At 31.1% G+C, this 21,518-nt stretch overlaps 1 protein-coding gene across 5 annotated transcripts in view; it reads left to right on the top strand.

Annotated features, from left to right (window-relative positions):
• Nucleotides 1-21,518, top strand: part of LOC115891789 (cadherin-89D) — a 69,611-nt gene that overhangs the window by 12,916 nt on the left and 35,177 nt on the right. For all 5 annotated transcript variants that reach the window (XM_030912378.1, XM_030912356.1, XM_030912351.1 and 2 more), the window contains exon 2: nt 7,918-8,033. In XM_030912378.1, the coding sequence (XP_030768238.1) occupies nt 7,973-8,033 (61 nt within the window). In that variant the 5' untranslated portion in view covers nt 7,918-7,972. The remainder of the gene's footprint in view (nt 1-7,917; nt 8,034-21,518) is intronic.

The following is a 21,518-nucleotide window of genomic DNA, read 5'->3' as shown; positions in this document are numbered from 1 at the left end:
TTAAGGAGAGAAGATAGAAGCCTTTTTTTAACTAATCTTTGAATGATCATAGATAATGTAAGTAGGAGTGCAATTGGGCGATAGTTCGAAACTTGATCTTTATCTCCTCCTTTATGCAGAGGAATAATTATTGCTGTCTTAAGGAAGTTTGGAAAAACTCCTTTTTGGAATGACTGGTTAATTAAAGTAGTAAGATGGATTAATGTGCATTCCGGAAGTTCAGAGAACATTCTGAGTCAGACCAAATGGTAAAGGTAGTCCATTATATCCGGGAAAATGGACAAGAATAATATAATCTGAAAGAGTTGCAAGATATTGCCGGGAATTTTGAATTTTTATCATTGATTTCCAACTGCTCGTTGATATTTGGTTTTTATAATGTTATTATGCAATTTTCTTTTGTTTACGATACTTTCCGGAAATCCCAAAAAGCGGAAAAAGCTACTCACGAATAGTTGCAGTTCTTTGCAAAAAAATCTTGACCAACAAGCTATTGTTAGTAAAAATAAGAATAAGTTTGTAAAGATCTGAAAAATTTTGGGCTAAGTTATGTTTGTCCGGTTTTTTTATAAATTTTATAATAAAGTTAGTTTTTAATCACATTGACTTTCATTTCCATTTAGTATTTTTAATAAATTAATATAATAACTGTAATCTCAATTTTGAAATATGTAATTATTAAAAATAATAACAAAAAACTAGTAGTCGTTTTGCCTAAACTGTTTTACATATAGCAACAATAACTCTTACAAAATTTCTGTTTATTTTTATGTCTTGCGTATGATGGTATTTAAACAAATTGCATGTGTATGTATTATTTAATACACTCGCGTAATAAACTTTTCATATTATTTAATACTCTTTTGTTTTAATTATTTTAATAGCACACTAACTGTGCGTTCAATACGTGTATGTTTTGAAGAGATAATAATATGTTTTGGATACTATTTAAAATTTGATTGTTTTAACTATCTTTTAAGGTGTAATTTGCCAAGTACATAAATATGGAGATGTACTATGATTTAAAGACAATAATACTTTCTACCTATAAAATGAATCTTTAGAGTAATAAGGAAATTTACTAGGACAGAATATTCGTCAAAATTCTAGGAAGTAGAATATTCGTCAAAATTCACTACAGACGTAAGAAGCAAAGACAGGAAAAGGGCCAAAGCTGTAATGAGTCTCCTAACAGGGCTTTGTAAGGTGAATAGCCAGCCAAAGCTGATAGGATTGATAGACGAAACCATGTGCTAATTTTGTCAATCTGAAGAAAAAACGAACCATGGTATATATATTTTTTTAAGACACTTCTTATGCCGGGTCCAGCACTAAAAAAAATATTGTTCATAATATTAATGACCATTGATTATTAACTGTTGTTTCATTGGGACAATGATTTTTTTCATTAATATAATGATTTGTTAATCATAGATCAATGTCCGATTTATTAATACTATGAATCTAATTTCATCAATATAATGAAGATCTGATTATTAAATTAATGTGAGATTTTCATTAATATAATGAACGCGTTCATTGTCTCAATGGACGCGTTCTTTTTTTAGAGCTGAAACTTTAATAAACACATATTCATTATATTATGCACTAAATCATTGATTAATGAGTTGTACAGTTATTAATACAACGAACACACTACATTATATTAATGTAAGCGGTTATTAATATCATGAATAAAATATTAGGGCTTAAATGCCCGCCATGTTGATCGGTTACTTTGACACTTTAATAACGTCTGTGTGGTTGAGTTGTTCAGTGAGGCTTTAGTTTCATTAGAGCGGTAAGTGTTTTCTTCAATATTTTAAATATTTTAGATAAAAGTCCTATCGTATTGTAGTTAATTTGTTGTATTGTCAAATCAAATTCCGCTGTATGAGATCTCTGGTGTGGGTATTCATTAAAACAGCGGTTTCCAAATATGTTTCAGAAGATAAAAAACAACAAGAAGAAAAACATAGTAACAAGTCGAGGCATGGAACTGATTATGGTAAATTCGAATGTTCTTTTAATATTTGGCATTTTAATTATTTTGATATACGTCTTTTAGAATCGGAAGAAGATGTTGAGACCTGCCTTCAAGCCATCTTCAAGCCATCTTCAAGCCCTCAAATTCGACAATTTAACATCGGACCCACTTGATGCTACTTGGAAAGCCTGTTGCAAATTCAAGGATACAGCTAATATAATGAAAAAATGGTCTTTTTATAGAAATCCCTCAGGATATCGACTGGTAAATTAATTTTCTTATTATAATTTACCCTAAAATTAATAATAACATTATTATTCTCTTCGTCGATTCGATTTTTTTAATTTTTAATTTGTATATGCTATATCGAGTTTAATAAATTATTGTTAGTTTATTGCACTTGTTTTTTATTAATAATCCCTAATGAAAAAATTTACTGTGCTCGTAAGTAAGTCGGCACTATTAGCAATTTTGTTACTTTTGTAGCTAAGGGCTTGTTCAAATGGAAATCTATTTATAGTAGAATTCTTTCACTTAGTTGGCTGGAAAATGACTAACAATGACATTTCATATCAATGACAGCGATCTTCATCATCGATTATACGGTGTAACAAGAGTTACTAATAGTGTCGACTTTTAAATGTATAACTAAATAGGTTATGAAATTATTTCATTGCATTAATGGTAACGGTTCATTAATATAAGAATTTAGGTACATTATATTAATGAAATCTGTTCATTGTACCAATGAATGTATTCTTCAAATTAATGAACACTGTTCATTGATGTAATGAACTTAAAGTTCATAGAGTTAATGAATTACTTTTCATTGTGCCAATGAAATCGTTTATCGGCTCAAAATTAATGATTTAATTCATTATATTAATGAACTTTTTCATTATATTTATGTCGACTTTTGGTTCAGTGCAACTTGTCGTTTAATATAGAAACAAAACATAGACACTTTGATGTTTACCGACTCGAGACGGGACATTGAAAAGTCTCCGAATTTTGAAACAACACAAAATTGAGACAAAAATGTCGTAGAAATGTATTGGATTTGTCGCAATTTTGTCATAAAACATGAATATTTCTGTTTTGTCGTTGTTTTGTCTGCTTGGTCTGGACCCGGCATTAGAGTTGTACAAGACAATAATTTTTAACATTTCTTTCATAATGGGTGGGGAGGAGCATCATAATTAAAGTCATATTAGAATTACTCTATTGATGCGAGAGTCACTATATTTAAATTTTCTAACATGTCTTGTAAATTGTTTTCAAAAAAGTTCACCGGTCAACGTATCCTCGAAAATATATGGTTCACATACAAGATGCGAGTTAAACCAATAATCCACAAGCTTTTCTTCATTTGAAAAATTGATATTTGCAATTTAGTTTTGTCTCGACGAAATATTTTTATTTGGTAAACAGTTTGAAACCTCTGAGAGCAATGACGATTGCACTTGTCCCATGGCTAACTAAACGAAACTGTTTAAAAAAGATAAGAATTTGCTATAATTCAGTAATTTTTCGAAAAAAGATATTAACGCTTATATTGCTGGAAAGTTTAAAAAATGGCACTTTTTATGAAGTCATGACAAACTATGGTTTCCATTTAAAAAAAACATATATTTGTGTCATATGTCAAAAATGACAGGCTTTAGAAAGAAAGAATTGGCGCCGGGAGGCAGGTATAGCCGCCCATACTAAAATGTGTTAATATCTCGAAAACTGCGACTGATTTTGATGTTATTACAAATTTTGTTGCAAATATTATTCCTAATCTTAATTTGAAAACCGCGTTTCGCTAGCTACTGTAATTTTGGAGTTACGATTTTTTAAAATTTTTAACCCCCTCCCATACCCCCTTACCAACCCCCCACCTCCACCAAAAACTAATGGCCAGATTCTCGGGTGCCACAGTAATTTTGAGCCAAATTTGGTTAAAATCGGTTCAGCGGTTTTTGAGTTATCGTGTTACAGACGGACAGGATGTGATTATCTACAACTTTCATCTGAAAACGTTTTGTCTAAAATAGATTATAATGGAATTAGGAACAATTTTTAAAATAGCCGAAATTTGTTTTTTCGAAATATCTAGTAAGCCATACATTTTTTAAAAAATCTGATAGGCGCATATGTTTGTCCTCACAAAACTGCAATTCTTTCCCCAGTTCTTTAAATTTGGCGTGTGTATTCAGCATACGCGGTTCTTTAGAAACCCTGTTTACAACTTTGCTGTAAAATTAACAGGGAAGCCAATATCTGGACAGATTTCACCCGATAGAATAAAAATTGCTTAGAATTTACTTATTGTTGCGGACCGGTGTGGACTCGACCTAACCTAACTATATAGCCCGCCCTCAGATGACCTTACCATCGGAAAATAACGGAAAATTCTCAAAAATTAGACGACAACTTAAACAATTTGAATAGTAAAATAACTGATTTGGAAGTTAATTTAGAAGATAAGATCGCTGAAAAAAAGACATACAGGCCAGCTTCAATAATAAAATATTGAATTTAGAACAAAGTTTATACAACAAGATAACAGAAAACTCCAGGGAATTAGAAGAAAAGATAATAGATACACAAGACAAAATAGCACAGATTGAGGACGATGTTAACAGAAAAATCGAAAAAAGAAGAAATAGCGGAGTCGAATTCACCAAAATGTCAAGAAACATCGGAGGGACCGAAACTAGTCGAAAATAGGTATACCTCAAAATCAGTTATGAAACCTCCGCAGTTGGAAAAACCGCCTGAGCCAATTATTTTTGCCAATTTGAAGCCGCTGCGAGAGCGAACGGCTGGACAATCGCTGAAAAAGCTACTGCTTTGACTATCGCACTGCGAGGAGATGCGACTGATATCCTGCAGACACTGTCACCATCGAAACAGGGAGATTATCAGCAATTGGTACGACATTTAGAAATGAGGTACGGCCAAGCTCATTTGGAACATGTCTATCATTCCCAGCTAAAAAATCGCATTCAAAAGGCAAATGAGTCTCTGCAGGAGTTTGAAGCCGACGTAGCCCGCCTCGTTCGCCTTGCGTACCCTGCTACGCCCGAGAATGTTATGGAGCGGTTGGTAGTACAGGCATTCTCCGACGGCTTACGTGACAACAAGACAAGACAAGCACTTCTCCTAGCCCACCCAACGCACTTGGTGGATGCTTTAGCACGTGCCCTAGAATTTGAGGCCGCGAAACAAAGTTCTCGGTCTCTAGGAAGAGTACGGGCCATCGACGAATGTTCCGACGAATCCGTGGAAGGGATTGTTCGGAAGGTAATGGACCAGTACATGGGCAAGAAGGGACCGATTCGTTGCTGGAACTGCGGACAGGTGGGACACGTGCGAAGCCGTTGTAAGGAGAAGAACGAAGAACCGGCTTCGTCGAGGTCGGAAAACTACTAAGGGTCGAAATGAAGGGGCACACGTCGACCTGTACCCAACATGCCCCAACGAAAACTGCTCAAGTCGCCTCGCTACAACACAAATTCAACAGCATTTTTGTGGATGGTTTTGTTGATGGAGAGTTCCGGACCATGCTGTTGGATACAGGTGCGACGAAAACTATCATCAGACCGGACATTCTTAAAACATCGAAGAAGGTTAAAACAACACAATGGCGACTACGTACTGCTACGGAGGGCTCCGCTGCTGTCCATGGAGAAGTAAACCTTAATTTTGTTATTGGGAGCACCAGTTTTGAACATCCAGTGTTAGTAGCAGATATCGAAGATGAACTTATTCTCGGAATGGACATTATGACCACTAAAGGTTTTGAACTAAACTTCAAACAGGGAATTTTGAAAATAAATGAAGAAGAAGTGGTTCTACATCGAAAATCTGAGGAGACGCTTCGCGTGGTGGCAACAGAAGATGTTTCGATCCCTGAGCGCTGTGAGATATTTTTTTATATATTTTTTTTATAAATTATGTTTTAAACAAAATAAAAATATATTTTAAGACAAGTTTAACACATTTATTCAAAATCCTTGCCCTGATTACGACATGCATATAATAATTAACCCCCTGAAAATATCGGAATGTTGCGTCACTGACTTTGCCAATCCGATAATCAGCCTCTCTAGCCTAGTTGTTTCCGCTGCACTTCCGTTGCATTTTCCTGTTGTTGCACACACAGTTAATGCACATTCCCGTTTCGACGGAAAGTCATTGCAGCCGTCGACAGATACAGATAGATCAAAAATACCTCAAACAGCTGCATGCCATTTATATAATTTACGTGCAGTGGAAGAAATTCGTGCCAAACGAACAAATCTCTGTAGCGGGAACGTTCGCTTGGTTAACCCGTTATATTATTAACCGAAAGTTGTATACGGTTTCCTTTAATTGAACATATCCTTTGATAAAATACCATACGGTCGGAAAAAAAACGGCGTCAAAGACGGCTTGGGAATCACAATCTATGATAATTTTGGCGAGGTCAAACCTTAATGTCTGTACACCCTAGAATCAACATGTATGCTAAAATTGAGCTTATTACGTTGAGTGGTTCGAGCAGGATCGTGATTAATCAGTCACTTAAGGATTTTATATATTAGTATAGATATATTTATATATATTTTTTATTTTTATTTCTAATGTTTATTCTGTATCTTTTTTAAGACTGTTATTCTTTAAGTATAATTAACATTAAATATATAAAAATCGGGGAAAGTTTTATGATAATTACGAACAATAAATCGCCCTCCATTGACAGAGCATGACGAATCCATTTCATCATAAAGAATTCCACGATGTTTTCCTTGAAATTTCTTTCTTAAATACCTTATTAACCGACAAAGTCGATACTAGGGGCAACGATATTATCGATAAGAAAAATGATCCAAGGCAAAGGAAAACAGACATTCTCATAAATTAATTGGGTTATATGGTGGATAAATAGCTAAACAGCTATTAGAATATAAATTACAATACCTACCGGAAAAATCGGCGGTGCAATTGCCGCAATTCTATGCACATTCGCTTTTCCAAGGCCGTTGCATAAGTACAGGGTGTTTCCGTAAGTGTATCACTTATCCCAGAGCCATTAGCGATTATTGAAATTGTTTTGAAACAGTAGAAACGGATATACACGAGAAAATATTATAGAGAAATCTATAAAAGTTGACATCATCAAAGAAACTTCTGTATAATCGAAGAAAAAAACGGCGTCAAGTTAGCTTTGAAATGACGATCAATGACTGCCTTCATTTCATAGCCATCGCTGACGTCGTTTTTTTTGCGATTATACTGTATTGCCAAATTAAATTTAATAACATATAAAAATTTGTTTTTCACATAGCAGCTGTTAAAATTGTCTTATATTTTTATCAAAAATAGTAGATAAAATAGTACTTTAACCGCAAAGGTAGATTAAATGATATTTTAACAGCAAGGATAGGTTAAAAACTTTATTTCTTCTCGAACGTTTTTTAATTGCTTCCATTTTTGAAAATGTTTGTATTCCTTTTCATAAGTTATTCGGGATTATTAGTTAAAAAACTTATTAATAAATTTATTTAATTAGAATTTGTTTGTGTAATAATTAGTGGAGGTTGATTCAAAATCTAGCCATGCACTTTAACTCATTTATTCCTTCTCATGATTGATAACTTGTTATAATACAGCATTCTGATTGGATTAATAGTTATCAGGCAATTATTCTAGTTTAATGACACTTGTTTATAAATTATTTTTATATAACACAGGGCGTCGAATGTATTTTTTTTTCTACTTCGATATATAATATAAAAAATAACGATAATCAGTTCAATCCAGCTGTGCTCAGCGCAGCAGAAATGGAAATCAGACGCGAAAGGCGTGGAATTCGCTCACTTTTTATGCGTTCTTATCATTAAAATTCATGAGCTTTACTATATTAATTAATAACAATAATTTCCTTTGTTCGTTTGCAGGAATGGTGGAGCGACAACAGGAAAGGCCCATTTCTGTTGGACAAATGAAGCCAACATGAACGAGTTCCTCGCCAGATTGTTCCTTGTTTTGGCCTTTGTGATAAAAGAAATATACGGTAATTCCCACAAAGTTTTATAATAGTCTAGGATTATAATTAATGTATAGGGGAATTTACTTTTAACAGAGTGACAATGAAAAAGTTGCCACAAATAGGGGTTGCCACGGTTCAATGTCGTTCCTCCTACTTTATACCGATCCGGCAACAGTGCATCGGGCAATTGTAGCTCCTTAATAAAAAACTTGCATGTATAAGGACGTATTTCAGAAAAATATTTTAACTTCTACAGGGTGGCTTGAAAAAGTGTGAATGGATCGGGATGCTTTTTTAAATGAAACACCGTGTATATTATTGCATTTTTGGCTTCGCTTCTGATCACTTTACATAAACCTAAAATATTATTAAATATATTTTGATAGTTTAAGAGATATTAATAGATAAATTATACAGTGGTGGCCAAAAGTATGGAAACTTTTTAATTTGTCATTTATGCTGAGAAATTAAAATATGAAATAAAACGACTTATATAATCGTGACCTACAAATAATTTCCTACAAAACCTAATACATTTAAATAAAAAATTACAGCTATCAAAAAATATATAAAAAATTATGAATATTTTCTTGGTCAAAAGTATGGAAACTTAAGAAGAATGTTTATTAAAATTCAAGATAATATAAAAATTACTATTATTTAGTGGAATATCCCTTTGAATTAATTACTTCTCTACATATTCGTGGCATCGAATCTATCAATCTCGTACAATCTTTACTGGAAATGGCCGCCAATTCAGTTTTTAGCACTTCCCATAATTCATTTTTATTTGAAATAGAATGGCTTCGAATTTTGCTATCCAAATGGTCCCATAAATTTTCTATGGGGTTAAGATCCGGAGACTGTGAGGTTTCCGATAAGTGGAACATTATGTTCATTTAACCAATTTTGAACAAACCGAGATTTGTGCTTGGGATCATTGTCTTGCTGGAACAACCATCTGAGTGGCATTTCTTTGTACAAAAAACGGTCCATTATCCCATCAATTTTAATAAGAGGACCAACACCTGAGCGAAAAAAACACCCCCATACCATTATACTCCCACCCCCATGTTTTACTGTGGGCATCTGGTACTTATGGCTGTACCGTGTACCTTTTGGTCTTCGGACATAACGTCTCCCGTCACTACCAAACAGTTGAAACTTGCTTTCGTCGCTAAACAGTACAGTATTCCATTTCTGATAAGACCAGGTGAGATGATCTTGAGCAAATTTAAAGCGGGCCATCCTATTTTTCTTTGATATTAGTGGTTTCTTCACCGCAACTCTTCCAAAAAGTCCCATGTCATCCAACCTTCTTCTCACCGTCCGTGCAGACACCGATATTCCCCTTTCACCCATTTCTCGAGAAATGTCTGTGGATGTTTCTTTTGGATCTCCCATTGATATTCTCTTCATTACTTTCATTGTCCTGTTGCACAACTTTCTTGGTCTTCCTGACTTAAAAGCTGTTGCAACGTTCCCTGTTTTATTAAATTTACGAATTGTTTTCGAAACGGTACCTTTTAAAATGATTAAATTTTTACTTATTTGAATTTGTTTATAACAGCTCTTGTTAATATAGATGATTTACCTGGTTCAACTATTTTATTTTTTAAATCCGTAGAGAAATATTTAGACTTGGGCATGATGTTTATATTTATCTGAAGCAAATCGTACCGTTTATCAGCTTAAACTAAATAATTTTAATGTATTTATTTATGGTTTCCATACTTTTGGCCACAAGAAATCTATTGTTCTCCTACAAAAACTGCTAAACATATTTTTTTCGCTGTGTAATTTTTGGAATACTTTTATTTGCTGATAAGCTGTTCATTTATATTCCTGAGAGTTTAAGCATAGCAATATTTTCTGTGATATTTTAAAAAGTAAAAAGTTTTCATACTTTTGGCCACCACTGTATATACAGGGTATTTCAAAACAAATGCGAAAAACTTCAGGAGGTGATTCCTTGTTCAAAATAAAGGGTAGTTTGCTTTATAAATGTTGGGTCAACAGTCAACCATTAGGGAGGTACAAAGATGGCGGAAAAATAATGTTTTTATTTTTTATCTTGAAAACGAAAGGCGATAGATTAATGAAATTTTATGGAAGCATTACTGTTATGAAAACATACTTTCTGGTAATTTTCTCACTTTTTAAAATGAGTGGAAGGGGTTGAAATAAACTACCCCTATCATTTTTGTTAACGAAATTTAAAAAAAATCTTATTAAACACATGCAAAAAAATTAATTTGAATAGTTTAGTTTGTTTAGAAACTTTTTTATCTCTTGTGTTTTTTTGATAAAACTCACCGATTTGAAATTAAAAAATAAAATGTAAAGCATATTATAAAGTTTATTTCAACCTGTTCCACTCATTTTAAAAAAGTGAAAAAATTACCAGAAAGTGTGTTTTCATAACAGTAATGCTTCCATAAAATTTCATTAGTCTATCTCTTTTCGTTTTCAAGATAAAAAATAAAAACATTTATTTTTCCGCCGTCTTTGTACCGCGATATCTCCCTAATGGTTGACTTTTGACCCAACGTTTATGAAGCAAACTACCCTTTATTTTGAACAAGAAATCACCCACTGAAATTTTTCGCATTTGTTTTGAAACACCCTGTATAAACTTTAAAAAAAAAAATATTAAAAATACAAGAAATGTCCTGAAATCAAAACTGTTCTAGGTATTTACTATAGTTGGTCTGTACTTACTTTGCTATAAATATCGTAATCTTAATGAACATTCTACACCCTGTATCTCCCAAACGAAGCATTTTAAGGCATGATTTTGCACGAACTTTTCTACTTATTTTTATCTGCAGATTATGCTGCCGAAGTACAATTTGGACCATCCCGTATATGATCCTTTTAATTTTCTATTATTCTCTTCATAGAATCAAACTATGCTCCATAAAACTCAAATAAAATAGACACTTAATCTGCTAAATTAACTCTTTCTTTTCAACTTTTTTCCTTCATTTTCTGTCTGACAAACGTTATTTAACTGAGATTTGAATCGAATCTGATCCTTTCCGCCGGACCCCAGACAAAAAAAGAAGCGTTTAACGAAATTTGTCATCGCGATTGCATCCTTCCACGCTCCGCAGCGTACCACTGATTAATTTTCTATTTATCTAGCTTCATCTTTCGCCACTCAACTCTCACAACCACACACAAACAAAGAGATCGAGTTTTTCTACTTGTCTGGCTTCTAAAGAATCAATAGATAAGAAAAAATGCATTATATAATGTTTTAATTAGTTAATTTTAGATTTTTTTTATTAAGTTTATTACGCTGTACTGTTCGGGTCGCTGAGGGGTCGGGTATAAAATCTGCCTAAGACTTAGCCCGATTCTATCGTGTTAAGCCATACCCAAAATTCCAAAGACACGTGCTTGGATTAAGGCTTGATTAAGCATTGCAGAGCTTTAGCATTTGCCGTAAAATAGCGAGCAGTTTGTTACAAAACAATATAAATTATATATCAGTCTAATCACAAAACTTCAATCTATTTCCGTATTGTAACGGAATTTTAAATTATGTCTTTATTTTCGAGAATATAATAATGTTAGGTATGGAGTATTTAATATCAAAGTTCATAAAATTTTACAGAGAATTTAAATATGTAATAAAGATATCGATTTAAAATAAGAAAGTTATTCTCAAAAGTTAACTTCAAAATATTTTTAATCAATAGATCTCGTTGTGAAACAGTGATGAGCAAAAAATCTCCGATCTAGATATTGTAGTCACAAATTATCTATAACAGATGCGAAAGAAAGCGACTGCATCGGAAACCACACGCCTATTGAGTAGTGTAAATACACCAGTCGTTTAGTCCGGAAACCTATGCTGTGTCGTATTCGCTTGCTGGAATGACATAGTGCGTGGTTATATGTTTCTTTTTAAAAACGGGTGTAGGATTTTTGTTGAACTTTTTAACTGTTATTTCTAAGTTTTGGTAATTTGTATATCTTATTTAAAATGGGATACAAATGTGTTTATTTATAATGAAAAAAGCACAAATTTTTTATAGTATAAAAAATTAATTTATTTAACAAAATTTAATTAAAAATGTGACAAAATAGTACCTTTCTATTGGTTCTATCGGACTTTTTTCGACTATATAAATCTTTATTTGTAAACTTTAATACATCAAATATTTTCAATCTAATAAATCATTTAATGATGTAAATAAGAGGAAATTTCTCACATGGGTGGTCAAATTCTATAGTTTTCATTATATCAAACAGCCTCTGAGAAATCTCGAAATTATTTACCCATTTAAAAGCCTTTGATCATGAAAGTGGAAAAATTTGTTCATTTTATTTACTGGAAATGGAAAAATTATTTATATTAAATTTTGATGAGTTTTGCACTGAAGAAAACATTCAAAATCAGAATCACCCATATTAATATTATTTTTTGCTTTTTGCTAAAACTGAACGTTTAACACAAAATTGAACATCAATTAGGCAGGGGCGGGAAAGTGAAATAGCAAAAGCGGTTCCACCGTTTCCACGGAAATTTCAAGTAAAATAGTTCCAGCCTCAGGCGCTAGGTGGTAGTGCAATTAATTTTTAGGTTAAGAAGTTGCCACTAGTTATTGCCAGATGGCGTTAAATCAGATTTTTTTTGTAGTTTCCATAGTTTCCAAGGGCCATTGTCATCCTATTGTCAAATTCTCAAAAAATATTGTCTTTGTCATAGCGTCAATCATAATATTATCAAATGATTATCAAAACGTTTTTCAAACTATAATTTGTTATAATATGTGTTTTAATTAGACAATTCCTTTTGTTTGTGGCCCTAAAAATATAATGTAAGTCTTTTATTGTTGTCATTTAAGTACCTATTTATATTTACTCCATTTACAAAACTTTGGGGGTATTACGTTGGTCTTGTTTTATTATAATAACCGATGTTTAAATATTTGATTTATAAATAAAAACTTTAAATAATAAATAATATTAACACATGTTTGGCTTTAATTTTATTTAATAATTGTATAAATTATACTGTCAAATCTTATTTTTTACACATCACAACGATACTTGTTATTAGTATTGTTGAATTTGTGTAACAAATAAGATTTAATAGTCAAATTTAATTATTTTAGAGTAAAATTCAATAAATACGCTCATTTAAAAAGCCCGCGCTTCGATCCATTTAAAACAAGCCCTACTCAATAGATGGCGCCACTTCTGTAGGACCATTTTTCAGTATGGCAGAGTCCATTCTTTTTCTAGCTAGGTATATTCTTTGACATCAATAATTGAGTTGTCAAAGTCAAAATGGAAACAATCAACAAGCACGGTTACCACGGCGTCGACTAATATGGGCACCTGATAATTTTGAATTTTAATTTTTATGAGGATATCTCTGATATTTTAAATTAAATCAAATCTCTTTGGATCGTCCCTCGTGTCGCCTCGTAGATTAAATTTTGAATGATACACGTTCCTATCGAACTTGTATCATTAATAACTATTATCACTTTATTTTTACAGGAAAAGATAAAGTATCAATAATAATTAACAAGATAATTATGAACATGTGTTATATGAATCCCCGCAACTAATTCCTCCATTATCAGCTGTACTTGTATCGAAAATAGATATTTTTTCGAGTGGTACTTAAGTACTATATTAAATCAGTACCGCTGCTTATCAGAGCGGAAATACTTTTCTCAAATCCTTTGCAGACGGTGCCCAGTGTAATTAACTCTCAAACGTGCATCGTGATATGACTATTAATTTTAAGTGTTTGTAATATACATATAGAAACACTTTCTTTGAATATTGCTAATTATACAGGGTGTTTCGAAAAACATGTGCCATCTCTCGTGGGGAGATTCCTCAAGTAAAACTAAGATTTATTTTTCATATCAACATAGGTCCGATTCTGCTTTGTTTCCTAGCTACAGGGTGTTAAGTCTTAATAATCTTTCGATTTATTATAATTTTCTTCCAAGTTCTTTTAGTGATTCGAATGAAATTTTGAGGGTAAAAATTACTATAAGTGCTACATATTTTAATCCTAAAAAAGTGTCGATAAATTCATGGGGGACGTGAATATGGATTATCACTGGAATATTTTCCAAAAAAAAACATGTGCGCCACTGACTTTTTTCTTTTGATATCAAAATTGTATAGGCAGTTTAATGCCAATTAAAAGTTATTTCTTGATATTTTGTCGAATTCGGCCTCCTTCTTGAGATAAACGCAATTTTATTAATCACAATTAATAAAATTAAAATAAAAATAAAATTAATAAATTATATATTTTACCTAATTTATTAATAAATATCATTACTATTAGTTATTATTAATGTTAGTCCAACCTACAGTAAATTCAAATAAAAAATAAAAAATCGGTAAAAAAACTTTTAAGTTTATTTTAGTTAGGTTTTATCTTATGTGCACTGAAAACTAGAAAATAATAATAACAATTAGGTATTTTGAACTTCTAGTTCAGAAATATTTTAGTACTAGGCAGAATATAGCTTTTAGGCATATTAGACTAAAATAAAAACGTGGGGCCCATTAACTATTGCTGTAATACTTTCTTCTATACTAAGTGTGGATTGCATCGACTTACTATAATCGTAACTGGAGATTTTGACAATCAATAACCAGCCGTGGCGGCTTCACCAGCGAACGCCGAGCTCATGATCTACCAAAGTATAAAGATATGCTTTGCCATAGGTAGGATTTCAGAGGGGCCCCACGTTTTTATTTTAGTCTAATATGCCTAAAAAAATGGCCCCTCTGAAATCCTACCTATGGCAAAGCATATCTATATACTTTGGTAGATCATGAGCTCGGCGTTCGCTGGTGAAGCCGCCACGGCTGGTTATTGATTGTCAAAATCTCCAGTTACGATTATAGTAAGTCGATGCAATCCACACTTAGTATAGAAGAAAGTATTACAGCAATAGTTAATGGGCCGCACTTTTTATTTTAGTCTAATATGCCTAAAAGCTATTCTGCCTAGTACTAAAATATTTCTGAACTAGAAGTTCAAAATACCTAATTGTTATTATTATTTTCTAGTTTTCAGTGCACATAAGATAAAACCCGTTTAACTTAAAAATCTTTTTACCGATTTTTTATTTTCTAGTTTTTAGTATTTAACGGAAATGCCTACCGAATATTCCTCATTCTATTTAATTCATTTAGTGCATCATTATTACATGGTTTTTTACCTGATAATTTATTACAATCTGACGCTCAGGTGTTTCTGACGCTAACAACTCTCTCTGTCTGTCGCGTTCTAATGCTAGCCTAGACTCATGACGCTCAGGTGTTTCTGACGCTAACAACTCTCTTTGTCTCTCTCGTTGTGATGCCAGCCTAGACTCATGACGCTCAGGTGTTTCTGCCTTCTGCCGCTAACAACTCTCTCTGTCTATCACGTTGTGATGCTAGCCTGGACTCATGACGCTCAGGTGTTTCTGATTCTACCAGCTGCCTTTGTCTCTCACGTTGTGCTATTAACCTGGCATCATGTTGCTCAGCTGTTTCTGTTGCTAACCGTTCTCTTCGTTTCTGTAGTCGACTATAGGTTTCATTTTCACTTTCTTTTGCACGTTTCGTTCTATACTTTTCTTTCGCCTTTTCGAGCCTTCTTTTTCGTTGTGTAGCAGTTTCGTTTTTATTTTTGTTTGTTTTTTTATTTATTGTTTCCATGTTGTTCCCACGAGTAATGGACATTTTAACGGTCATAATCGCAGTATTCTACTAGTGTAGCCCTTTCATTTGATACCCATATTGAGGGGGTTGTGGAAAAATATGAAATCCGCCATTTTGTACCGGCGGCCATCTTAGATTTACAATGTTATTGATATTACTATATTGTATTGTCATCGGAACTGAAGGTGTGTACCAAATTTCAGATCAATCTGACAACAGGAAGTTACTTAAATTTCAATTTCTAATTTTGATCCAAATAAACAAACAAATAAATAAATACCGTACGAGTCGAGCTAAATAAAACCGTTTAATAATGGCATTTAAAACAATAATTACAACAAATCTAATTTTAAAAAGTTTTAACATCCTGTTACTCTAAGACTATGCATTTCCATAGCCATGTTTATAGAAACTTTTTTTATATTTTTTGATGAGGAATCGATGAGTACTTACTTAAAATTTTCGCAAGTTAATGATATTAAATTTTTTTAAAGGTTGCTACAAGGCAAATTAATAAAATTCCGTTTAACTCATCAAGGAGGCCGAAATCGGCAAAATATCAAGAGACAGCTTTTAATCGGTATTAAATTGCTTACACTATTTCGCTAACAAATGAAAAAAAAGTCAGTAGCGTACATGCTTTTTTTAGAAAAAATATTCCAGTGATAACTCATATGCACGTCCCTGGTGAATATAACGACACTTTTTTAGCTTTAAAATATGTCGCATTTATAGTAACTTTTACCCTCGAAATTTCATTCGCAACGCTAAAAGTACTTGGAAGAAAATTATATGAAATCGAAAAAATATTAAGATTTTAACACCCTGTAGCTACGAAACAAAGCACAATCCGACCTATGTTGATATGAAAAATAAATCTTATTTTTACGTGAGGAATCTCCCCACGAGAGATGTCACGTGTTTTTGAAACACCCTGTATATAACAAAATTATTTAAATATTACTTAATAAATCGGTAACTGAAATAAATACATTTTTTTAATAAAAATAATTTTCGTATAAATATTTTTGATTTGCTCTTTTTCTATCATCGTTAATATTTTTTTTTATTTATTTCTTTTGTTGCGTGTTTTTTTTTTCTTTGTTCATGCAGTTTTTTTATATACATTTTTTTTGTTGTTTATACCATTCTGTGTCCTATAACTTAAAATACTTTACCCCTTTGCACCCCATATATATATATATATATATATATATATATATATATATATATATATATATATATATATATATATATATATATATATATATATATATATATATATATATATACATATATATAAAATACTGTGATGTAAGCCATACGCTAAATAAAATAAATAAATAAAATTGTTTTTATAAATAACTGTAATCTTTGTTAGGTTGAGACATATTTTATGTCTGAGTTTGTCATTATTGGGATAATTAATATATAAATTAAATTGTATTTTAAAAAATAAATAGTTTATAGACTCTGATTCATAGTACTTCTTAACCTAGAAATATATAACTGGTTCAATCAAACATATTTTTATATTTCTTTAATTTTCTCACTAATAAATACGTCCTTTACCATAAACTCCTCTATAAAGATAGAAGACCTTCATTAACTGAGATTATTATTTATTTTTAAAGAAAATGCGATAGATATAATAGACCGATAAAATTTATATGAAAAGGAGTATTTATTTAAAAAAAACAAATCAAATGTCGGAAGTGATCTGAAAAGGCAATCTCCCTCTGGTTTCCTGTTCCAAGGCTGGCTAGATTCTGATCGGAAAGCAATTAAAATCTGTGATTTAAAGGCGGTTCAACAATGGGCATTGAAGTCTCTATCGTTATTAATCAGAAAACATAAAAAACATAAAAAATAACAAAATAATAATAGAGAAAATAGATTATTTATTAGACTGCATAAAATTGTAAATGTAAAGTAATAAGTTTACTGAAATTTGAGTTATATACAGGGTGTCCCAGGCTGAGGGTGCATTAGAAGTTTCTGGAGAACTACAATATCTAGATCGGAGATTTCTTGCCCTTCATTGTTTCACAATGAACTCTATCAATTTGAAATATTTTCAATATGAGGGCACTTCCGGAAATACCGAAAGTTGACAGCAAATTTCTTATTTTAAATGGGTACTACCACCAATGGGTTTCTATTACATACTTAAATTCTCTGTAAGTTTTATGAATTTTGATATCAAACACTCTATATCTAACATTATATTTGAAAAAAATATAAATATTAATAAACCGTCCCTCGTATTCTAACTGTACAAGTTCGAATTACATGCACGCACAAATTGCTTTTTTATTCAATCAATTCGTTTTTTCTCTACCTTCTTCTTCACAAATTAGCATAAATTCTTCATATTATTAAATTCATTCGTAATTTTCTTCTTGTCAGACAGATAGGTCGTATAAGGTGCCTGCTTAACGGCTTATGTTTCATCGTCAAACGGTTTTTCGTGACCACAGATACGCTGAGGCGATGTTGAGGCTGCAAAACCGAAAGAAAAACAAATATTTCACGGTAGCACGAGTCGTTCAACTCTCTTCACTGACCAGCGGTCTTTACTTTTGTTTAATTAGTCACACATGGGGATAGAGTCGTTCTTACTTTTAATAGTGTTGGATCTAGTACTGATATTAAAATATCTAGAATAATATAGAGGAGAGTAACCTAAGATGGGACGATTTTCTTAAAAAATTCATTTCTTAATAGATAATAAAAATAAAACAAATTTTTGTAAATGAATGAAACTTTTTTATACTATACAGGGTGGTTCACCACATACGACACGAAGTATTGTAGCTAAACGGCTAGATTTTTACAAATTGTAAGTTTTGGATTCGTTGAAGGACTATTAGAGCTACAATTTAAAAATATTTTTACAAAATACAGAGTGTCCCAAATAAATAAAAAATATCAAAGTTGTATTTTTTTAAACGGAACACCCTATATATTATTACATTTTTAGTTTCTGCGATTAAAATAAAGGTAAATTTGATTAAGGTTTATTACACTTAAACCTTACCGTTTTTGAAATATTTTCAATTTTGTGAAATTGCAGTATAAATTTTAAGGCTTCATTTCTCCGAGGGTATCAGAGTTTTTAATACTAAATATTTACTAAAGTTTATTTATTGATCAGTTATTATGTTGCAATAATAAAAATTTTACTACCTTATACAGAGTGTCTAAATATTTATTTTAAATAATTATTAGCTTTAAACGGCAATAACTTGTTTAATTTAAATGGAACACCCTGTATATTTTATGAGAGTCAGATGCACAATTTAATTATCTATCAAATTGTATTATGCCATTTTTTACCTATCTCTTAAGTTTCCGTAGAAAATGAATTTTCTTGTAATTTAGAACTCATTTATCAATATACCCATGGAATACTGACATTTTAGATTATTTATGTACCAAATTTTTAAAGAGTACAGATACTAATATTGTCGATATAGTTCGTTTATTTCATTAAAAAAAACTGTTTAAATATTTGTTAAAAAGGACCAATTAATATGATTCCAGTATTCAAACTACATTAATTGACTGTTTGCGTTGATTAATAATAATTGCTCCAAATACTAAAAGGCTGAATTATGTATGTGTATTAGACAGTGTGGTAAAAAGTAACACCTTAAAAATGATATTTAATTTTTCGACAAATGCCTATTTATAACAACAGAGACGTTCATTTTCATAACTTATTTTTATATTGATTTCTGATTCAAATCCACATTTATTTAGAATAATTTATTAACGAACACAATTAAGTATGTAGTTAAATAGTATTTGGGCGGAAATACTGATGGTATATTTAATTAATTGTATACTCTTTTATAAAGATTTATTTATATAGCTAGTAATATTATCGTTTTACTAAAAACGATAATATTACTAGCCTGTACATTTTGTACATTTGTTGTTTTAAAAACAATCTAAAATGTCAATATTCCATGGGTATATTGATAAATGAGGTGTAAATTATAAGAAAATGCATTTTCTACGAAAACTTGAAGGAATAGGTAAGAAGTGGTATAATACAATTTGATAGACAATTAAATTGTGCATCTGATTCTCATAAAATATACAGGGTGTTCTATTTAATGTAAATAAGTTATTGTCGTTTAAAGCTAGTAATTATTTAAAATAAAATTTTAGACACTCTGTATAAGGTAGTATAATTTTTATTATTGCAACACAATAACTTATCAATAAATAAACTTCAGTAAATATTTAGTATTATAAACTTTAATATCCTCGGAGAAATTAAGCCTTAAAATTTATACTGCAATTTCGCAAAATTGAAAATATTTCAAAAACGGTAAGGTTTAAGTGTAATAAACCTTGATCAAATTTACCTTTATTTTAATCGTAGAAACTAAAAATTCAATAATATACAGGATGTTCCATTTAAAAAAATACAACTTTGATATTTTTTATTTATTTGGGACACTCTGTATCTTGTAAAAATATTTTTAAATTGTAGCTCTAATAGTCCTTCAATAAACCCAAAACTTAAAATTTTTAAAGAAAGCCAAACTGTTCCTTTTTTGTGATTTATTAAAATTTCTCCTCTATAATAAAAATATCAAAATTTCTTCACATTCAAGTTATAATTCCGTTTAGAAATTCCACAGTGAGTGTTCTTAACAATAAATATAATTAATTGATAATCTTCTTGTTGCTGTTTCTTTTATTTTCATTCTTCGGCCGCATTGTATGGTAATAAAGACCTCGACGAGAAGTAGACTGAAACCATCTCCTAAATTTCATTGTTTCATTGTTGTTAGAACCATGAAGGCTGATGAATTTTGACGATCTTGTGCCTAAACTTTGATCATTAACGCTTCTTTTCCAATCAAAAAAAATCTAAATTTATTACTTTAGAATAATATGTATATTTAAAAAGTATTACTTTTTTTTTAACTAATTTTTTTATTTAAGCTCTTATAAAATAGTGTGTTGTGTAATGCTTATTTTTTATAGAAAAAATATATTTATTTTTATTATACTGTGCCCTATACATAGAAAACTCCCTTAATAAAATAAGCTAGTTCAAAAAACATCCCTTTTTCGATCAGAATAATTTTCCTTTACATAGGAATTGCCAAATAGCTTTATTATACATTTATAGCCCTGCAAATATTGCAATGTGCTCGTCAGAAATAGTGTATTACTACGTTTATTTCAAGACAAATTGACCAACCATCTCATCACAGATGATCATAGAGAAAAAGGATGTTAATTGACCTCGATTCCCCAATTCGATGCTTTAAATCATGTCTAGTTGTTTGCCAATGTAGGCCTAATATTATTCTGCTTTGCGTTTTAGTAAACTAACTTTTCCTTACACTTATACACATGTTGTAACATCGAAAATGAATGTAATTATTGTACTAATAACAAAACGCCTATTAGATTAAAATCTTCGATAGTTTTCAGTCAAAAGAATTTTAAAGATCATTTTTGTTAATGTAGATGTTTATTTTTGTTGAATGGTTGTAGGCAATGGTTCAGATTACTTTTTTATTCTTTCAGATAAAAAAAAAACGAGATTTGGTATGTTAGTATAGAACATAAATTAGGATTGATTGACGTATTCAGTTGTTTTCAATCGTATCAAACAAATCGTATTTTAAATTTCAATCTAGCGTGCCATGGCTATGTTAAACACACAAATTTTTAATCAAAGAATCTTGGAAAATATATTTCATGGTCTAATGTTTTTCTTGTGTTGAAAGATGCCCAAATCGTATTTTTAATCATATCTCAATTTTTTCGAAT

The sequence above is a fragment of the Sitophilus oryzae genome, unplaced genomic scaffold (genome assembly GCF_002938485.1).
Source record: "Sitophilus oryzae breed Bouriz unplaced genomic scaffold, Soryzae_2.0 scaffold_1007_pilon_pilon, whole genome shotgun sequence".
Classification (NCBI taxonomy): Eukaryota; Metazoa; Arthropoda; class Insecta; order Coleoptera; family Curculionidae; genus Sitophilus; species Sitophilus oryzae.
This window is presented reverse-complemented; position numbering and strand designations above follow the sequence as displayed.